We start from the raw sequence: 22908 nt of genomic DNA, 5'->3' as shown, positions 1-22908 counted from the left end.
CATCAGGTATGAATTATACTAGTATTTGTAGTTGTATCAAAAGTCAAAGCTCATAGAAGGCATATAATGCTAGAAGTTGAAACTGAAAGCCAATGGATACATAGGGAATGTGTGATCAGCTTTACTGGGTTAGTGATCTTACTTTGATACTGTCCAATTGGTATACCTACATGGGTGGGTTTATATTATTCAACTTAGATCACAACCAAGGTCTTGAGGCATTTGATTGTGACGACAAAATCACAATACAATCCATAACAACTATGTGCATGGGTGAATGGTGGAACATTAAACCACATTGCAATTTTGTGTGCATTGGTATCATCTTGGGCTACAGGAAGGTATGAATCAACTTGCTGCTTCAGGTTACTTTACATTTATACTTTAGACCAATTGGCACAATGTCCAATTTACATACAAATTCTGTAGATTTATTAGCAAACACAAGAAAGTACACAAAGCAAAGCCTTTCAATCTCTTGATGTCAAAGGAAACAATTCATGATGTGAAAATGATGAACAAAAATTTGCACTGTGCATGCCAGAATCACATACAAAATTGGTGGAAATGTGCTCTAGTCTTTTCTTTTTTTTAAAGAAATACAGAAAATTCACTGCCAGTCACAAGTTTGATATAGTGATCAGAACGGGAACATGACGTCTGGCTTTTGTGTCAGTGCCTGGAAAATAACCAAAAAAGGGTCCCTACAACATTTGAAATATGAGATACAACACATTCCATATTGTTCATTACATTCACTTTAAAGTAACCCAACCGCACAAAACCCATTCGCACTGCATAAGATATGACCTGAATCTGCCACAACATTCAATATTCACAGCTATCACAACTTTTTCACATTGCAAAAATTGGAATAATTTTCTCTGTCTCATATGAACACACCATTCCACAAATATACTGCACATCCTATAAGGAAACATCAAGAAGCAGATAATGAATTCTGATTTGATTTCAATATGATTTTTGTATGAACAAAAGCCTTTTGCTGGACCACTGCACTGCACAGATAATGCAAAAAGTCTTGTGAACTAACATGCAAGTTTTATAGGAATGCTGAGAAATACACTGTACCTGACTAACTTCATTATTCTCTGGCCTTCACAATTTTATCGCCATGTGTGCTGTATAAGTTGTGAAAGTATGCTTATGATGATAAATCAACATGCTCGTTAGAGTAAGTACCACTGGAGGATGCTACAGGGCATGATGATATATTAAGAGTCTCCCTAATCCAGTGGGTCGGTAGAGTAGTAGGCATCAAGGTATCCCTTGGCTAGGTCGGAAACCAAAGACCGATCAGGAATGGATTGGGCAGTGCCATACACAGCGGCCTGTTGAAATAGAGTGAAATGCATATCACACATCGGTTCAATCACAGCTAGAGTCTATCCATTATGTTACATCAAGGCAGTCTTGGCATTTGAAATACATTTCTAAACAAGCACTCAAATTGATGTTCAAGGGAGGCGAAACAATTCACACCATGAGATACCACAAACTGGACAACTGATCATTTGCCACATACAGAAAACTTCAGCAGAACATGAAAAAAACAAAAACAAAATGTATTTGGAATCAAGAACTATGAATGGCATAAGTGAAACATAATCTTGTAAGATTTCAAGACAAACTGACAAACAGGCCTTTTCTTTCATTTCTTTTTCTTTATCTTGGACTCCTCACATATTGTTTGCGGGAAGAATTTTGCTGCAGAGGTAGAAATGTTTTCATCAATCCTTCCTACATGTGTGTCTTCTAGAATAGTCCTTGAAAAAACCAAGAGAAAATAAGTTAATAGCTTGATATGTCAGATGGATGGTTGAACTATTTGGTGGTAAATCATTGCCTGAATTTTTTGCTTATCAATGGATAGCTGGTTAATACAAAAGGTATGTTGACTGACTGATGGATGGATGCATGAGTAGAAAGGGAACAGATGGTTAGGATAATAGATTGGTTGCAGAATGAATACATGATTGTCTATATTGATACTGTAGATCATAAAATGCAAAGGAGGAGACAGGACAGTATATTCTTGGGTACCTAGTCACAGCAGTCAAAAATACAATGATGTTTCAATGTACATTGTTGGCTTTTTATGAATTCAAGAAATGTATTTGACTCCCTTTCCTTCCACATTTCCTTTTCAAGTAATTATTTACAGCACACACAATCATTAACTCAAAACTTTTCACGATTCCCTTGTCATTATGCACTTTCCAAACCATCATTGTGAAGCACTGTTCTTGTCATGTTGTACTACATGTATATAAGTGTTCCCTATCTTGAGTAATTTGAAATATTGTGCTGAAACAGCTTTTTATCCCCTAAAAAATGATTGTCATACTAAATCTAGATTCACACAATAAGAGAATTCCCAAAACCACCTTACCCCTTTGTAAGTAACAAAGACACTATTCACACACAGCTTATGCATTTGTTGGGCTAAAACATTTTATAAACTGAAATAAAACTTCCATCCAAACCTTGTGAATAAACAAGGGCTCTGCATACACAAGGGAGTGTACATGAGTGGATTAAGTAGCAACAACTACACACTCACAGTTCCTTGTGCCTTCTCATTGGGTGTTTTCATGATTTCTGCAGTACACTCTTCAACATCCTTGATGAAGGTTTCTGCCACTCCTGAGACGGTTTGCCGTAGAGTCACACACAGGTGGAAGCTGAGAGCCAATAAGGATAATATTATCATGAATACAATCATTACAGATGACATCAAAGGGCTTCACATACAGGTAAGGTACAACACTGTCATCATTCAAGTTGGACAGGAAGCCAAAGATATCATGTTATTCTAAAGTCACGCAAATCGAGATGCTTGAACATACCTCAATTGTAGGTATCATGCAGTTAGTTCCAGATGATGAGTTCACTCTTGCAGGTATTATTTTCAAAGGTAATACTCTACATTATGAGGCATCATAAAAAATTCATTTGAAGACTGGGTCTTTCTCCTTGACTAAAACACATCTTTAATGTGATGTATAATCAGGTAGTTAAAGCGATATCATACTCAGATTTGTACGATTGGCAAAATCTAATGAATGATTTATACATGGAATGTGAAAAATGTACATGTATACGCCATAAAAATACACACCAACAAACAAAATCAAAGGGAATTATGAGAGAATATTGCCAAAATTAATCCTTTTTGATATAGGTGAAGTGTTTACCTTGAAGGAAACTGGAGTGAGTTGAGGTTCCATCCCCGTTTGGTCAGATCACCAGACAGACGGTAGATGTTGAAATCCTTGGATCCTACAGCAACCACACTCACATCAGGCTTGCCATACACAAAGATGCCTGGTATCTTACGTAGCCTGTACACAAATAACGATGAATAGCTCTTAAACAAATAAACTTGAATTTAGCAAACTGTTCTGGGTTCATTCATATCTCAAGTATCCTTTGATAAAATTAATCCACGTGTTAACATTGTCTCTTCCAGACAAAGTCGACAGCGAAAACCAGCAAACGCAATTGCAAAAAGTATAGATGCAACTATGCAAGGAATAAAATGTAAATATCATTATTTTGAAACAGGCATGTGATGTAGATGTATAACATATCTCATCTCTATTGGATTCATATCTTGTAAAGGACTGACTATACATGTCAAGTGTTGCCTTTTGGCTGATTCTAATCATAGCTATTTTCTTCATTGTCTCATGTAACTGTATGTGAAACCTATGCAAATCGGACAAGGCACTCTCACATCTTCTGAAAATAGAGGCTCAAATGATTGGACAAGACTTGACTTCTTTTTTCTTTCTGCAGAAAATAAAGCATGTGAGCGCAAGACTGAATATATGTCATTCTGTTTTATATGACATAAAAACAAATTTCTTTTCATGGAGGAATTCACACTCAGTGATGGTGTTGCAACTTAAGACAAATATCCCCCCCCCCCCAGCTATTTAGGATAAGTAAGAGATACATTGTAATGCATAGATGTGTGCAGATTTATATTTCTTTGAACTACTACTGGATGAATGGGTACTATATGTTCAAATGCATAAATCATTTTACTAAATACGCACTGAATCAGAATTCCATTGCATAACACGTTGCCAAAATTATTGCGTGAACAGCAGCATTATAGCGGCACTAGATTAGGGCCCAAAATTTATCATCAGTACCCTAAGTACAACTTTGGGTCATTACTGTGAATATCATGAGAAGCTCACACGCCCATGTAACAGAGTTAATGACGGTGTCTAACTCCTTACTACTTCTGGTTTTGGAGTTGAAGAGCTGACGAATTTCACATCATTTTGGGTCTTTTTGGCCATGCCCCTTGGCCCCAACAGAGGCAACTTAACCCTCCACCCCCCCCCCCCCCCACACACACACACACATAAGGCAACCTCATTTGTATTAACTTCTCTTTAATCCTGACACCTAAGAATGATTCCTGCTAAGCTTGTTCGAAGTCTGTTCGTGCAATATCAAGGAAAAGAATAGTGTATTACGATTAGCCCTCGGGCCTCACTTCAACTCTTCACTCTCTCCCTCTTATAAATGTGGGTGCATAATCCAGCTATGTACTACTTACTGCCACGGTCATGAATACCTTAAATACTTTATAACCTTAAAATCCTCATACTTAAAAATCTTAATGCAACAACTTGTTTTCCTACTGATGGATCTGGAGAAGATCTTTGAAATCATCTCACTTTTGGGTCTTTTTTACTCTACTTTTGGGCCCTACCTCTGGACCCTCATGTGGATCACCTGAATCATTTGGATATTTGTTGATCGTCTACCCCTACATTTTAAAGATGAAAATATAGTAAAAAAGTTTATGGACAAGGCACAAGGCATGTGAAGTACACTGCAACAGTTCATTTGGGGTCTTGGGTCAGGTGAGCTGAACTCCAACCCCCTCCCCCCCCAAAAAAAAAACCAAAAAAAACCAAAAAAACAACAACAACAAATAAATAAAAACACACACAAAAAAACACATAAAAAAACCCACATACACACATAAGGAAAGAAAGAAAGAAAGAAACCAATTAAATTCATGTTACACCATGCTTTATGGTAAAAACCAAACTGTGATTCCCATCACAACCAAGGAGACTGTGTGAGGTACATTCACTGTACTAGATAGCAAGTAGTTCCTCACCCTTCTTCAATCTTCTTTGCAGTACTGACAATCTTGCGAGTATTTTCAACATAACCATCTTCACCCATGAACATCATGGTTGCCCAGCAGGCTGCAATAATGGCTCCAGCACGGCTTCCTAATGCACAAAGCACATAAAATAACATAAAAGTGACCTTACTATTTCATATATCATATTTTTAAAAAACATATCTGCAGTATTGAATAATTACATTGTTGACTGAAAGGCATAGTCATACCATGTTGCATTGACCCACATATTTTTGGTGTGCACCAGTCTGACCTAAACAAACTGTGCAAGCATGCTAATTCTTTCGTCAAAGCTGTTCAACTTTAAATCTATATTTTCAGTTTGATGAATACAATTTTCAGACCATGGAATTCAGTATTTGCTATTAAAACATCAATGAACAGTTCAAAAGAAAAGACATTAAAGATGCAACCACTGACACACCCAACTGAAGGAAGCTAACTGCCTCGTGCATCCGATGGTGCTGGAGTTACAAAGTGCAAGGAAGCAAATGTACAGTAGTTGTTTTCACAAACAAACACACTGGTTATTCACAACACCGCTCTCCATACTTGTTTACAACCTACAGCAAACAAGAATACAGACTCTGATGTGCAAAGGCACATCTATACCCTAGGGAGAATTCACACATCGCCACACTTATTTAACAGACAAAGTGGCACTGCATCCTAGTCAAGAGATACAAACTACAAGTCTTTCTTTTCTCACCTCCAATTGTGGGCGTGGCATAGATACCTCCAGTCCAGTCAGGAGAAACAAAAAACTGAGGATGACGGTATTTCTGCTCACTGTACATGATCACTGAAGATCCTTTGGGGGCATAACCATACTGCAACACAGCAAATGATGAATAAAGAATCAGAAATTTGTTGATATGTCAACACAACTATATTAGAGGTCCTTAAAAACACTGATAGTAGTGAGTATTTCATCAATAATAAACTAATGATGGTGATGGTCATCCTCATGAATCTTATATTAATATCACTAAATACATCGTTGCTTATATCGAATGTAAGAATTAATAATCTTTACTTTTGAAAAGAACCCGTGGTATTCCTATCAATATCACCTTGTCATCGGCACCATCCTACCAACCACAGAACATGACAGCATACAATGTAAATGAAATATTTCCAATTTTCCTAATTTGGGGCATATCATGCATTTTTGCCATCAGTCCATAATGACCATACAAATGAAAAATACTCAACAGAGGAATCACTTCCTTGTTTTACGTCAGGTGGAACATTATGGTACATACATCAAATAGTTGAGAATCATTAGTTCATATCAAGCTTACGGTATGTCAGATTCTGTAAGGGTTTTGAAGGAGAGCTTTATGATCTGCAAACAAACTTGTTGGACTGTGAAGTTGTAGTGTTTACCTTGTGTGTGTCTGCTGAGATGCTGGTTACTCCTTTGAGTCTGAAGTCAAAGGGAGGTAGGGGGAATCCAGCCTTCTCCATGAATGGAATAAGGAAGCCTCCAAGGCATGCATCCACATGGACTGGTATGTTGTAGTATTCACCTAGCTGTGAGACCAATAGAACACTGCTTTAGCCTTTCAATTGTTAATGAGACAGGACTGAGAATCCACAATGAAGGCAAAGAGGAGGAACTGCAGCCATATGTCACCACAATGAGGCTAAGAGAATTATAAATACAGTCCAACCTGTCTCTAGCAGCCACCCAAGGGAAACAAAAAGAGTGGCTGTTATAGTCAGGTGGTTGCTATAGACAGGTTATCCAACTTTTTGCCTACATGTACATGCATCATGAGTATCTGCAAGTACTTACATGTACATGTTTGTATGCATATGTTTACGTATGCACACGTGTGTTTCATGCATTGAGCAATGCCGGTGTTTACGAAATTGTTGCACAGTAGCATGTGTACAGTCGCGAAGAAAGTTTAACACTAGTGCATTAATTGTTATGACTAAATGAGTGATGAATGCAGTGGTGGCTATCACTGAATGTTGACCATGATTGACTAGCATGGCTACAAAGCAGAAAAAAACATGCTGAATTATCGGCACGGCTAAAGGGGATATCTCACTGAGCGGCGAATGTTTGTGAACGCAGCGAATTTGAGATTCGCCAACTTTTCTGACGAATGTTTGCAACTGTTAGCAAGAATACAAAGTCGCAAAAATTTTTTGAATATGTTCAAAATTTCTTTGCCACAAGAAAAACTGCTTGTGACAATAAAAACTTTTGCGAACTTTCTTGCAACTGTTAACGAACCTTTTGCAACCCTTTATGAACCCTGGTGAAATCCCGAATTCACTACGTTCGCAAACGTTCGCCACCCAGTGAGATACCCCTTTACGCTCCATCGGGTCTGTAGCCACTATAGACAGGTTAAAATCTACTGCGGGAAACAAAATTTGTGGCCGCTGGCCGCGTTAGACAGGTGGCTGTTATACACAGGGTCTCTCACAGGGATTTTCTCTCGGGGGGATTTTTCAGTGGCTGTTATAGACAGGTGGTCGTAAGGCAAGTTGGACTGTAGTACGGTCTTGTTTTCTACCTGGTATTAAAAAGACGCACACATACAAAGTGGTTTTCATCGAAACAATGGCAAAGTCAACACACAACCACAGGTCCAATTAAATACTGACAAAATTAACAAACATATTTGATGTAAGTTATCTTTACAACAGTACATAACTCTTTTTATTGTGGGCTTGCTTGTGTCTTGAAATATTTTGAATATATATCTAATCACACTCGAAAGCCTCACCTCTGCAATATCCTTTATTGGATCCATGATACCAAAAGGAAATTGGGGAGCCGATCCAACGAGGACAGCTGTTCTCTTGCTGATTTTTCTTTTCATTGCCTAAAGGAAAAGGAAAAAGAGATTTTCAGATGCAAAAAGAAAAAAGAAATTTCAAGTCAGACAGCACTCCTTGTTTGCAGACTTCCTGGTTTAAGGAGAGTTGTCACATTCAATGATGTAAAAACATGAAGCAGTGAGCCTCGAGTTTGGAAAAGAATGTTATCCAGGCTCCATTTGTGCATATCTTGAGTAGCTGCGTAATTCTGACTGAGAAACTGCATGATACAACTTAGATACAAACACATAAAATGGGCAGAAACAATTAACACTGCCAGCTCAAATCAAGCTCTCAACGAAAGACAGTGTAGAAATAAAGATTCACCATCTCTATAATTTCAAAGAAGTTTCCAAGCATTCTTTGGTCTCTGTTGTAATAAAAAAAGTAAATCTTAAGAGACCACACTGCCTAGATGTCTCCACCATTTTGTGTCCCCTCTAAGAATGAGGCTGAAAGTAGTGTTACGTTGAGGGTGGTACAAAATTCAATGTATGGCATTGCTACTAGTTAAACCCTAACTAGGCTGGGCTATTTAGGTAGATCATAGAGCCGGGGTGGGGGGGCCTCCCAGGCCCCCCCTCCAGATCTCGGCCGTCGACCGTGTGATCGTGACGAAAATTCGCACACACATTGCCTATGACGTAATCTAAAGTACCATGAAGTTGAATTAAAAAAAAACCTATCATTTATGCTTAATTATGCTAATTTATGCATAATAATGCATGAAATCAGACAATTTGGTATAAATCACTAAATAAAGCTCAAAATGGGCACATTTTTAGTGTAAATATTCTTTTTAGTGTCCTGAGCAAATATAAGAGAAAAAAATTGTGCCATCTGAAAAAATTTCTTAAGTATTTTATTGTTTTTTGAATTTCTATGTATTTATTTGTTTTTCGACTTTATGTTTTTCATTGTTTTTTTCGATGAAACTTGTCCGCGACATTGTTCCGAACAAGAAAATATGTTATTAATTGATTTTAGTCAATAAAACCCCAAAATAATCATGCTTTTATGAAATTTGCCTGTAAGCACAGTTTGCATTGAAATTGTACACGAATTCACGTTTTTGAGCAATATTTGGTCTGACATGCACGTACATATTTATGCGAAACTTCGGAACCGTGCGCCCGGGCATCGCAAATTTGGTGTCAAAAGATGCGGGAGACTCGAAAGAAAAAAGTAATGAAACGTCGCGGCGTTAGCTTTTCGCGTTAGCGATACATCGCGTGAAACGTCGAGGGGGGGGGGGGGGCCACGGAGCCCCACCCCCGGCCTAGTTAGGGTTAAACTGTAACTTCTCATATAACTGTCTGACATTCTGTGCCTGACACAGACATGTTGGTCATTCAAGCCGACTTGTCACCTTTGATTGAGTGGTAGATTTGATACATTTCAGCTATTCTCTCTCTGCAAGCAGAACCACAGTAGTGATTTTCTCACTATTTCACTGTTGCATATTATCATTGTCATTTGGGTCTAGGCATTGTATCATTTTAAAGTATGACATTGATGATTGCTGATATCTAATCACATAATGCAACAAGGATGATATATCATATATTTACTAAACCATATCAGGATAGCAGTGAATGTGAGATCTGGTATAGTTGGTGTTTGTAGGAAAGTTGATCTACTCTCACCCTAATGCTGACTTGGTGTGTTTTTGGATCCACAGGAAGATGAATCAGCTTCATTCTGAAGTAGTGAGCTGCCTTGTCAAAGGCTGCATGGGCAGTCACAGGGGCAAGGCTGTATGCACATTCCAAGAAAGACATACACACAATAGGAACCATTTCATCCCCATGAAAGGCTAGAACACACTATAATGTCTAAATATTAAGTTTTACACACAGTCTATCTAATCTAGCATTTTAAGCACTGATTCTTGATAGTGAAATCTACTTCTATATTAAAGGCAATCAGATCTATCCCTGATGTATTCAAGAAACTATAGACATACATTCACATTCACATACCCAAATTTATTTACACAAATTTACTTACACAAATTTACTTGTCTGCATCACCCTTCTCCACACAATCCCCACAAAACATGTTGTATGTGATCAATTAAGTGCCAATGGTAATAAAACAGCCATACTATATCTGCACAGTGTATCATTTTATGTATAAACAACTAGGCCTACATCTGGCACTATCATGAGCACTACTTCCACTATCTGTACCATTATCACTAACCATTCCTGCTACTAAAACAATGTTAATACTTGTAGTGCTACTTGTATCACTTACCTAGAGACTTTTCATATTCCTTTGTTGTTGTACCTGATATAGTGAGGAACCTGATATTACAAGGCAGTCCCAATTGTCACATTTTTGAGGTCCTTGTTATAAATGCAGAACTTTCCCCTGTATTCTATTTCTTGTTTGGCCAGAGCCTTCAGTCCATTTCAACTTACATTTCTGGGAATTCAATTCCTCTCTCTGTTGCTAAATCTCTGTAGGATGCCATGGCCATTAGGATACTCTCAGTCCCACCTGTTGTCATCTGTGTTCAGTTGAAGACAGGGAGCACCAAGTCAGAACCAAGGAATACATGTATGTGTCACATGTATCAAATTCTTTGTTAGAGGAAGAAAGTCCATTTTACATACATACATGTACATTTAGTGATTGCTGTCTTTTTTTTGCATAGATCTTCCATAACTTTCCTTGTTTTCTGTGTCTATAATATTCTGACACAGTATTTGTGAGGTGGGACATACGGTTTATGTGTCATGTGGCAATAACTGATGAAATCCCTTTGGAGACTAAATGTCATCTTCACCATTCTTAATAGCCAGTCAAGAGGGTTTTTATCTGATATATGTTCTGGCATAAGTTAACGGAGTATTGCTCCGAATATTTTTTTGGGTATGATTATACTGACACACACACACACACAAAAGAAGACACAAAATACTAGTAAGAAGAAACAAATAAAAACTGATCAAACAGAAACATATCACCCTTCTCCTCTTTCAGGGAGACCACTATGAAATCATATGACACTTCAATGATAAAGCACTCATTCTTGAATTGTCTCTGTGAACATGACATCATACTTAAGACATCATACATTATGACATATCATACCAATATCAAGTTTTCTGATACACTCACCGTTCCACATCCAGACTTGGAGGCATTGAACATTTTCAGTGTCATGGATACAATCTCTGCCTCCATCTTACGTACATCAGGAAAGACATCTGGGTGCAGAGGGTTGGTCCAGGCAAAGTCTTCGTACATCTAGAACAAGTAGAAGAGAAGAGGAAACATTATGAGAAAATACATCAATTGACTGTAAATGCATGAAACAAAAGAACTAGAAAATGAAGCGCCATTAAACAAATCGGGAGGGGGGGGGGGAATGTGAAAGGATATCATACGTACGGAAAAAAAGTTTAATGTTAACCCAACACATGCTTTTACATTACATACTGTATGATAGTGTGTATGTGGCTAGTAGGTGGCTTCAATAAAAAAAAATATCTACATTTCACACTTGAATTATTGCAGGTAGTTCAAACATTAACACACACGGCTCACATGAGAAACCAGACCTATGCCATATTCTTATATTGAGGAAGCATAGAGAAACATGTAATGAGAGCTAATAACCTCTTTAAACAGGTTTCATCATGTTTCTTTCATACCTGCACAATCACGTATATAATCCTGAACTTGCCACTGATGGAATGCAGTGAAAAGAAACCCCAGCTCTTTGTGGATATGGTATTGAGTGTACGACTTACAGTGTAATTACTTGAGTTCACACGACAACTATTGTTATAACTAACCTGTGCAGCTAGAGAGGCCATTTCATCTGTTCCTGCATACACACACCCAGAAACCTTGCCTCCTTTCCAATCAATGCTACCTACAGATGTGATGGTGGAAATCAGATCACTTCAAATGGTTTGCAGACATTCATTTTTACCTAGTTGCAAAGAGGCAACATACATTTGTATACCATCTCTGTAGTTTACATTACAATCCAGTGCTGAAAGACATGTGAGGTCCTTTAACTCTTCACACTTGAAGTACTGAATCTTTTGAGTGGCCTATTAAATCAATTTGAGAGACCAGCACATAGTTTATTGTCTTCGTGCAAGTTTGTGTGTGTGTGTGTGTGTGTGTGTGTGTGTGTGTGTGTGTGTGTGTGTGTGTGTGTTTAATGCATCATAATTTAAATATTACTTCAATTGTGTGAAGAGAAATCAACCAAACTGTCCAGCAAAGTCATAGAACTTTTACAAGCTTTCTGAATGTGAACAATTGCTGTATCAATGGGCATAAGTTCTTGCATATAAACAGTGTAATTGCAACTTTTCATATGTTGTACATATCAAGAATTCTAAGCGACAGCCTTCTATTCATGCAAGAGTACTGGAAAATCTACAAGTATTGCATCAAAAGAGCAGTTTGGTGACTCTACTAGTTTCGGGCAGGCAAAGACTTCCTGTTACTTTGGCAGAAAATGAAATACTTGCATCAAAATCAGTTCAATTAGAACGTCACAGTGGGAAGAAGAGCAGCCTTGTTTTGGTAACTTAATGTCATACAAGTAAACTTACTAGATTTACTGCCCCATTGTCATGATCACATGCCATAGTTATTTACAGCCATAAATATAAATACAGTGTCTCATGAATATTCACAGACATTTAAATGCAGTGTGTTTCTTTCCCTGGTTTTAACAGATAAAGAGTAAACCTATTCAAACCTAGAGGTAGAAGATTCTTAAGATGAAATTCCTCTTCCCCATAAACAAATACAGTTCATTTAATCCTGAAAGAAATCTCAGAAGTTAATAATCTTACAAAAGGTAGTCATTACAATTTGTACCTCTCTTTGATAGGAAGTACTGCATCATATATTATGTGAAGCAGTTTAGTCTGTATAATTATTTCTCATCACTCATAAAGTGTCTTTATTTCTCTTCTTACTTTCCTTCTACAAACATGTGCAATATTTCCGTAAGGATGCAAAGTATTCATGAAATCAGTTGGAAAGACTTACTCATAGGTTTGTAAGACTTGTTGACCTTGTTCATGATGTCCTCCCTGGTCAGTCCCTTGGCAGGAAGCTGAAGGACATAGCTATCTCCTGGCTTCAGGGGAAACAGATCCCTTGCAATCCCAGCAATGTTCTTGTCAATCTCCTCTTTGATCTTAACAGTCCGATGAAAAGTGAATTTATAAAATTGAGGACAACAAGACGAGTTAGAGTGTTTCTTCTGCAGCAGGCAATTGACTGGAATGCCTCCAGTTTTTCACGCAATCACTATATTCTGCCACAAGTATGGCCCCCTCACTTACACTTAACCCATTGAGGACGGTTTGATAAAGCTACAACACGCATTTCCCATAGACGCTTGCCCAAGAGTATACTTTGGACTCATCCTCAACAGGTAAAACTATTTGTATGCCAAGGTGTAACCCCCCCCCCCTTCCACATTATTCTGAAACCGCAATGCACAAGCGCTTTTGAAAAACAATCCCTTTTTCAAAGCCATCTACCTTTTTAAATTCTTGCTAGAATTGCAGTACAGCAACTTTGTAGAGAAAATTGCAAGTTTTGCTGTGACGTAAATTTCATGACAAAGCTATGGCTAGGATGGTGTCAGTGTTATGGCTTAGAGCCATTCATCAATCAGTTTATGTGCACTTGTGCATTTGAGCAAATATGCAATGTTGGCAAGCCATCGACTGAGTTTGGCATGGGAACGTGGCACATCATTTGTCTTGACAACTAACCTAATGGATTGATCTTTCAACCTCTTTGCACGGTAAAAGGAATTGTTACCAAATCTTTTTCAAATGAATTCACTAATATACAATATACACAATGGAAAATTTAACAGCAAATAACAAAACACTGATTAGACTTTCTTGCTGAATTTACAAAGGCTTTGCTTCACGCCTTTCGTATCCTATGGAAATGCTGAAAATTGCATGCACACAAAAATTCCTGGTTTTACAGTAAATTTCAATCAATGCACTGTCAGAGAAGTTCTTTGGCACTATGTTGCATGGCACAGTTACTCTAGATGGTGAGTCATTACGGAGGTTGTAAAATTAGCAATGTCTAGTTGGTAGAAGAATAGAAAAACAAACCTTGCCCTTGACATATGGAAGACTTCTAAAGAACTTGAAGAAGTTTTTGACAATCCTTTCCTTCAGAGCTGCAGAAAGTGAAATGACAGGTACAGTGTAACCACAATCTCCAGGCTATAAAGGGATAGCATGTACTTAACTTAATATTTCCCCCATTTAACAACATGATAAAAACTAAAATGATTCATGAAGTGTCACTATTCACTTTAATTGTAGTATTTTATTCTTGACTTAGTTTTTTGCTGCTCTAATTCACCACCTTTCAAGTAACTAGATCTAACATAAAAGTATGTCAAAACTCCCCTCTCTTAAAGGTACTGTTTACCATTGCGGGCAGTTCTTTGAAAAAATATTCGAGTTATCACATTTGATGCATATATGTGTAGGTCAGTTGTATCACATGATGTCCTACCACATAACAATTTTGCAATAAAGCCTAAAATACAAGGAGATATCACTATTTTTCTCACTAAACCATAATGGTAGATGATTTAGTCTAGGAAAAGTTATATCATAACTATTGTTCACATTTTGTATTACCGGTACTATACTTAAAATTGACTATTATGATTAAAATGTTTACAGTGGTTGTTTCTACCCCTATCTCACATTTCAAAACAATTTTGAAGCACTAAAGCTGGGTTTTTGTTTCATCTGCAAAGGGCAAATAATGTCATTAAGTGTCAAAGTTCAAGCAAAATGTCAATGACACAACCTTTGTACCATTTACACATCAATTGATTCGTCTTTTCATCACAAACCCCACTGTATGTAAACTTGCATCATATATGATACAAGAAAGTCATGAGATAGGTCTTTTTGTGTTCCCATCAAACTGCAATATAAGTGATAGAAAATGTAAGCTCTGTGAACATTATTTTGGAGAGAAAGTAAACTGACTCCACTAAGCAGTGTACACACATATTTTTCCACTGAATATCACTGAACACATTCTGTCCATTTTTTTTTTTCTTCAAAGTATTCTGACAAGTTCTTGCAGGGTTTTCTGGTGCCTAATGGGTGCATTACAGAGAACAAGAATACCAAACAGAAGAAACATAATTATACAAAATGTACACTATTAAATAGGAAGAACACTATTCTCACCTAATTACATGTACTTGTGCATGCTTCCAAACTTTAGTGTTGATAAAAGAATATTTACCAGGTTCAGAAAATAAAAAAATAACTTAAGGTGAAAAACAAAATGTCTACAAAGAATTATTAAAGAGATAAGTAATAACAATCAAAAAGAAAAAAACTGAACTTGTGAACATAAAAATTTCAACAGGAAAAGGCTTCCATAATGTTTAAATTATCAAAAGACAGGGCAAAACCATGTAGACCCATATCACATTTCTGGCAAGAAAATCAACACTGCAACTTTTTGGGGTCTTTGTGATGTACACATGTGAACATTGTTACAATGTGGATGGTACTATACAGTTAAACTGATATTGTGATATGTTTGCATGGAACATAATACCATGCTACTGTACTTGTAAACCATGCTAATTTCAAAGTGTTGACAACAAGGTATGTACATGTAACTTACTGAGTCTGGGATGGACAAGGAAACTGTAGAGCCATGTGAGAATCAGGGTAATGCCAATTGAATAGGCAATGACCTGCCATGCTTCCAGTCCAGAGCATAGTTCATTGACCTGGTGCCTTGCTTGGTCAAGGTACAAAAGTACCACCTCCTTTAAGATCAGACAAAAATTGATAAAAAGAAAAACAATTAGTAAAACTTAAGTAATACTCTGGGTTAAACTGTATATACTGTGATTTTGCTAGATATTCATACGATTAAGCCATCATAAATAAATCATAAAGCCATCGTCATAAATATACAGTAGACAAGGTTTCTACATGTCACACTAGATTGATTGCAACAAATACATTATGGAAGAGTTTTCAATTACTACACATAATCCATAGCCACACTAACTTCACGATGTTTATGTTTTTGAAGTTTAATTTCTCAAAAGTTCGCCAGTGTGACCTCAAACTTCCTGGAAACTTCTCGCAAATCTTCCCACTAAGATAAGGGAAATTTCCTGAACTCTCGCAAATCTGGACGCACGCAACTGAAACTTTGAAACTGAAACTTTGAAAGTTTGTCACCATTTCTTACAGATATCTCCCTACGCCACCCCCCCCCCCCCCAAATAAATGAACACACACACACACACTTTGCGGTAAACCGTTAACCAAAAGGAAATTAACTTCCATGATAGTGACAATCAATTGTGGGAAATAGATTTGAGTCATCCTGTAGGTCTAACATGACTGACTGCTTTATTAGCTTGAACTACACTGTATAAAAGTGTCAATTACCCTAAAGTTGTAATACGCATTGTCCAATGTATGTTTACATACTTGTAGTACGGTACACTCTTTCTCTCTCTCTCTCTTTCATTCTTGCTCAGGCTGTTTCCTACGTATTCAAGTTTTTGAAATCTCTCTAGACTTCAATTTATCACTTGTCGTATGCATTGGGTTAATGCTGAAGCTACAGCTATTGCGTATCCAAGTATGAATACCACACAGTGTAAACTACTGTTTTAAAGTCTTTTTTCATCGCTTCATAATATCATGAAATAGTTGTGGCTACATCAAGCTTTGAGCAAAGGCCACTGATATTAACTCTGAATTAAAGCAAAAATGAAAAAAACAAAAACAAAAACATGATTTGATGAAAATATTAACAATGATGATGATGATGATGATGATGATAATAATAATAATAATGATAATAATGATAATAAAAATAATGATCAAGTCTTTTAATGTGCCATGTCTATCACACAGTGACACTAATTACCATTTTGTCTAACATACTGTGCCACTAAATACACAATATATGAAATCTCTGACAGAATCTTGAACTCTGAGCTCAGACACTCCAAATACACTATTAATATTCACGCTCAATTTACTGATGGCTCCTACAAAATGATAACCTACTGTACATGTAGTACATTTAACAGAATTTATGTGTGTGTCATTTAGGAGTCCTTGAAATTTACATTGTAATTCATCCTTTCATATCGGTAAGCGCTAAACAGAATTGGAACTTTCTGATGGGAGAGTATTTGCTGACTTGACCCAGTCCATGAGGCAATGGGGGTCCTTACACTATCATGGACATCCACTTTGAGAATGCACATCAACCCAGCAAAAAAAAAAAAAAAACATCTATTGAAAATATCAAACAATATCTGAAATCTTTTAAGATAAACATTAGGGCAACACCCACCAGCAATACCTCTCAGTTTAGAATATCTAATCATATCTCACTAGCTGACACATATCAAACAAACTGTAGGCCTAATCATCTTCAAGACAGCATGATAACATGATTGAGCAACGAACTTCACACCATGACAGACAGATCTAGTGGGAGACAGCAGGTACTGCTACAAGCATGCCATAATACCTGCATGACTAATACAAAAAGTCAATAGAACAATGTAGCAAGCAAGCTTACTCTATTCTTCAGAGAGAAAGTGTGTGCACCCATTTTGAGTTTTCTTCAGGTACTTGAATACTTATTACCTAGTGCTTGCTCTGGCTAGGACAAGCAAAACCATGAGCTCATTTATAAACTGCGTTCAACTTCCTTTGTTTAATACTACAATGCTTGGCAGAAGTGTTTTTATCATTGAGCTATAACCTAAGCCCATGATTTCTACACTGTAGTTGGGAGATTCAATGAAAACTAAGAATTAGCTATTGTACTGCAAAGGAAGAAATGTTCATGCTATGAAATTTTCACAAAGTGATGCTAAAAACCTTTTTAATGGCATTAAATTTTTGCAAGTTGCCAAGTGCTGGAATCCAATGCATTATAGTGTACAAAGACAAATTTTGCATGCATTTTAATTCTGTGAATCTCTGCTATCGAGATATTTGTGAAATTAAAATGCACACACGTATCTGTTTTTACAGTAACTTTGAGAACATATTTTTACATGATCCATGACTTACAGTTTTAGTCCTTCAGGACTTTCATCAATGCAGCAATTATTATCATATACATACAGCTGTAGTTGAATACCCTGTTTAGAGTCCCTTCTTTTGGAGAACCTCCAAAAGATATGCGATAAAGTAGTAGTCAAACTGAGGTAATAGCGAGCTTTAGATCTGTGAGCACTGCAAACAGTAATATGATGCTAATTACTAGCAAAAAAAGTTGTCCTGCACATGAGCGAGACAGCCTGTTCCCATTGTCCAACCTGGGAGGCCGTGTCATTTTTAGTGTTCGCGTAGCAGATCCAAAGCTTGCTGATATGACACAGCCTCCAAGAGCACACTCACACACACACACACACACACACACACACACACACACACAAACAATGCCCCTCTTTCCTGATAAGTCTTTAGAATACACTGTAGGCCTACACTGTGTGCATATTGTCAGTACCTCCCAACTGTGTTTGTATTTTAAGGGTGTCACAGCTGCTAGCTGAGTTTTATGGAGTGGACACTTTCCAAGGAGATACAATGTATAACAATCACAATAGAATTGGGCATTTTCACTTTAAAAAGACATAAAAATCATCCTTTTTGCATGCAAATTTTTAAAAAATAGGCATTGAAGAAAACACTATTTGGAAACCTCCTGTAAATTTTGAACTCAAGAGGGTCTGTATTTGTTGAGTTGAATTGACCGTTAAGATTCAAATAATATTTTCGTACTACGAAAAAGTTACAAATCTAAACTACTAAAAGTCTAGTTTTACAGACCTGCGTGATGCACTATGTAGTTCATGTAAGTGGTGTGTTGTTATTTGCCATACATGTAGATAAGAAAGTAAAAGAAGCTAGTGAATTCTTCCTTTCTGACACCTTTAACACGCATATCTTTTGCTTGAAGTATAAGTATTACAACCACAGGAGGATTAGCATGCATTGTATGTAGATGTGACTGGTACACAGAATACGTTGCGGTGAGCATTTAGTGCATTATTTTAATTTTAAGGGCTAACAACCTTCAAATATCACAGAAATGTTATAGCTCTACAATAGTGTTGTCATTCTGGTGGAACATATCATGTTCTGTGCTATAGGCGGGGGCGAACATCCGGGCATTTTCGACATCGAGCCATAGTAACTGACCGGCCGATGAAAACAAATGCGTAGCGACAATACCCTAGTGCAGCGCTCCGCAATGCATCGCATGCATAATACACGCACGGTACACACATGCACTGCACTGAATGAACGCTATACGCTAGTGTGCTATTATTATCGGTTATCATTTTGACATTGTTATCGGGATTTTTGCACAGCTTTCTGACATTTTTACTGCAGATTCGTACATCATTTCATCGTTTGTTTCACATCCTCACAATGCCTCGAAGTTGTGTTGTGTTTCGCTGCCATAATCATAGTCTAATGTTGGACAAAAAACGATCTTTCTTTGAACTTCCAAAGCGTGATCGCAGCCAAAAAAAGAAGGAACCGGTGGTTAGCTGCTATCAGCCGGGAGAATGAAGACGTCAGCTTATGGCTTTCACGCTAAATTCAAATTACTGAAAGTAAATGATAACCTACTAACCAGGTGTAGAGTAAAAGCCCCAATTTTCGGACACTTAAGCTTTTTTGCAATATTTATTCAACTCAAATAATACTCTACAAAATTATATCTATAATAATGTATGTTGAATATATCAACCTAGAAAATTTTTCCAAATATTGATTTTGTCAAGCAGATCATAACATTTCACGAAATCCCCAAATATTATCACCTTGTCAATGCCCCAAAATTCAGACAGCGTCTCCAAAATTCGGACACACGCGCAATGTCAATACGCATACAAGGCCGCTGTAAAATCCGCGTGCGCCATACTTTGTTGGCGCAAGGTTGCATCGGGGACATTGCGGCGCCCGTTCGTGTCCGAATTTTGGGGACTCTGCACTTGCATTCAGCCCCTGTACATTTATTCACTGCATCGGTACGTACAGAGATTTTGTTTTTCTTTTGTGTTTTTGAGGATACCATCGCACTCTGAGCTTGCGACAAGCAAAAAATCTTGCAACAGAACGGCATAATTTTTCAATTTTTTAGCTTTTTCGGCGACCCCGATTCTTTACACGGGACCTAATTCGTGTGCGCTTTGGAAAAGTGTCCGGATTTTGGAGGCCGGCCGAAAATTGGGGTTCTTACTCTACTCGTTAGGTTCATGTACATATCGGCGAATTGAATGTCTGGCCATGACGTAGGGTCATTGATCCACGAGTCTGCGGGTACACGGTAAGGACAAACTGCAAGGCCGATGGAGGACAGTTTAGTCCCGTATCTCTCCTTTGCTTCCCGTGAAAGTTTATCACAGTAATCGAAAGACATTTTAAAATCTATGAAAGCATCTTTTAACTGAAACAATGAACTAGATTCAGCAGTAAATAACAGTGAAATGAACAGCGTTAAACGCGACAGTAGTAACACAGCGTGCACTGACAGCTCCAGTGTAGATCCACGTAAACTCCATTTATGTGTGCTAATGAACGGTCCCATATATTGCAATTCGTGTATTGTATGACGGCATTGCATGCTCTGTTGCACGCTCGTTTGATGGCTATTGTTTTCATCGCACTAAGGGCAGCGAGTTCGTCGTTAGGCGGAAGTGACATCACTCCGCCCCCGCCTATTTGGTAAGGAATGCAAAAAGGATGGCCCATCTTTAAGGGTACAGCTACAGCAGTACAGGGATGTTGGGTTATTTTCTGTTTCCAATGTGCATCAACCCCCCCCCCCAAAAAAAAAAAAAACAATCTGTTCGAACATTTTCACAAGAGAATGCAACTTGTGACTTTGCCCAAAAACTGCTTCAGAACAAGCAATCTTGCAGAATTTTTGCCATAACCTGAAATGAAAATCTTTGTTTTATTAAAAAAATCCACTAATGTCTGTTTGTACTAAACACTGGACGGACATTGATGTTACAACATATGAAGGCAAATAATAAATGTTAAATTTATTTTTCAACTGATTGGCCTATAAACGTTCTGAAGATTTCTTATCAATGTTCTAAATCTAGGGACCTAACATTACTTTACTGTTCTACAAAAAGCCACACAAACAAGCAAACAAACGAACAAAAACATTTCTCTGCCTTGTAGGGTTGGGGGTACCACGTATCGACACCCTAAGGATCTGTAGCTTGTTTATTCTAAAAATATAATACAAATCCGCCTAATTCTTACCTCAAATATGCCATAAATACTGCAGTTTTGAATGTCGTGACCGTCTCGTTGATTATGAATCTCCGTTTTAAAATAGCGCAATTTTAGTGCGTGCGTTCCGTTTTCTTCGCGCAGCTAAAAAGGGAACCTTGCGATCGACACCCCCTCTCCTCCATAGGTATACACGTGAATTTCACAGCATAGGTATACACGTGAATTTCACAGGCCATAGGTAATACACGTGAATTTCACAGCCATGCGTCGTTACTGATCGGATGTGTAATTTTTAGCTTGGTTTGTTTGAGTTTGATTTTCGTTTCTTCGTTTTTATTGTTTTTATAGCTAATGACACAATCCCGCGCGTACTTTTTTGTTCTATACGCAAACAGCCATGATACGCAGGGTGTCGATGGGAAGGTGCCCTGTCGATAGGTGGTGCCCCAACCATACTATGTAGTGGCTTTTAGTACATTAACGTATTAAATACATACATGTACGTACATGTATGAATGGCTAATATGTCCTGGACAGACAAAAATGCGTCAATTGTGAATGGCCAACCACGTTAACAACCATATTAGAAAGCTTAAAGCCATAAAGAGGTCAACGAAGATGGGGCAGATTTAATTGGTTTTGGGGGTTCCTTACTTTGCCTGTGTGTACAGTGTGGGGCCTAATTTTGCCGATCTAGATCTAGTCTACACTTTCATCAGATTTAGATCTACACATGTAGAGCTCTGCTGACAATGGTGGAGGCATTCTCAGAGTCAAGGTGTCTGCACATGCCACAACTACAAGTTGATCGAAAGATCGGTCTGTAACACTGTATCTGGTCGTCGGGGATATGTTCCGCGGAGCGGAGCTAAAGACTTCGTCTGGCTGGCGTGATGGATCCCAATCCCCTCAGCTCCGGAGGAGAGCGATAACGACAAAAAATAAAAGACTCCTCCGGACGGACGGATCTTTCTGTCTAAACTACACAAGGTACAATCTACTAAAATCTACGATTGCTGTATCTTTAATAAACTTTAGGGCCTACTATACTATAAATTTAATACTTTAGAGCTAAACTTTACGCAATTGCCGTAAATTTATTTAACTGTAAGTTTACGTTTACTAGCAAGGATGTAGATCTAGAACCAGTTTCTAATTCTATAGCATTCTACTGAGCATGATCATGATGAATGAAAGTACAAAAGGTGCCATGTAATCACGCAACTAGAGGTAGAATCTACACAGCCCGCAGCCCTGTCCGCTGTAAAGATACTGTAAATTACAGAAGTCGCATGGCGTCTGGCTAGATATGCTGGCTAGCAATAAAACGAGGAAGTTAACGTAACGCATAAGAAAACGAATGGGACTGTGTCTTTTCTTATCCGTTCAGATAAGCCGACTGGCGTACTGCTAGTATACTGTATGCTGCGCTGCAACCAACCAGCATTCAGAAGTCTGAATCTAATATTGTATTTCTTCATTAGTTGGACGTGAACGCGATAAGCTTACCATATATTTATTTTTGTCTTCCATCCTACAGATCGT

General features: G+C 37.7%; 1 protein-coding gene across 1 annotated transcript; it reads right to left on the bottom strand.

The window, feature by feature from the left end:
- Nucleotides 1-22908, bottom strand: LOC139729669 (sphingosine-1-phosphate lyase 1-like). Its single transcript, XM_071640596.1, has 15 exons — nt 22873-22908; nt 15731-15878; nt 14176-14243; nt 13079-13229; nt 11857-11936; nt 11177-11305; nt 10474-10562; nt 9694-9802; nt 7954-8052; nt 6593-6739; nt 5913-6033; nt 5174-5291; nt 3219-3365; nt 2585-2705; nt 1-1352 (listed from the first exon to the last, which is right to left on the bottom strand). The coding sequence occupies exons 1-15, from the start codon at nt 22894-22896 to the stop codon at nt 1248-1250; spliced, it is 1656 nt and encodes a 551-aa protein (XP_071496697.1). The 5' UTR covers nt 22897-22908; the 3' UTR covers nt 1-1247.

Source organism: Diadema antillarum, unplaced genomic scaffold, assembly GCF_040938485.1.
Source record: "Diadema antillarum isolate AM-2024a unplaced genomic scaffold, OU_Dant_1.0 seq00000248_RagTag, whole genome shotgun sequence".
In the NCBI taxonomy this organism is placed as follows: domain Eukaryota; kingdom Metazoa; phylum Echinodermata; class Echinoidea; order Diadematoida; family Diadematidae; genus Diadema; species Diadema antillarum.
The sequence above is the reverse complement of the archived record's forward strand: the minus strand, read 5'-3'. Positions and strand labels throughout refer to the sequence as shown.

Bases quoted from the DNA above. Each gene is read 5' to 3' on its own strand.
- LOC139729669 (XM_071640596.1), bottom strand. From the start codon at position 22,896: ATGGAAGACAAAAATAAATATATG. The intron at 14,244-15,730 runs GTAAGTTACATG...CACTTTCTGCAG, and splicing joins CCTTGTCCATCCCAGACTCA to CTCTGAAGGAAAGGATTGTC. The intron at 9,803-10,473 runs GTAAGTTGAAAT...ATGTGCATACAG, and splicing joins GGAATTGAATTCCCAGAAAT to CCTTGCCCCTGTGACTGCCC.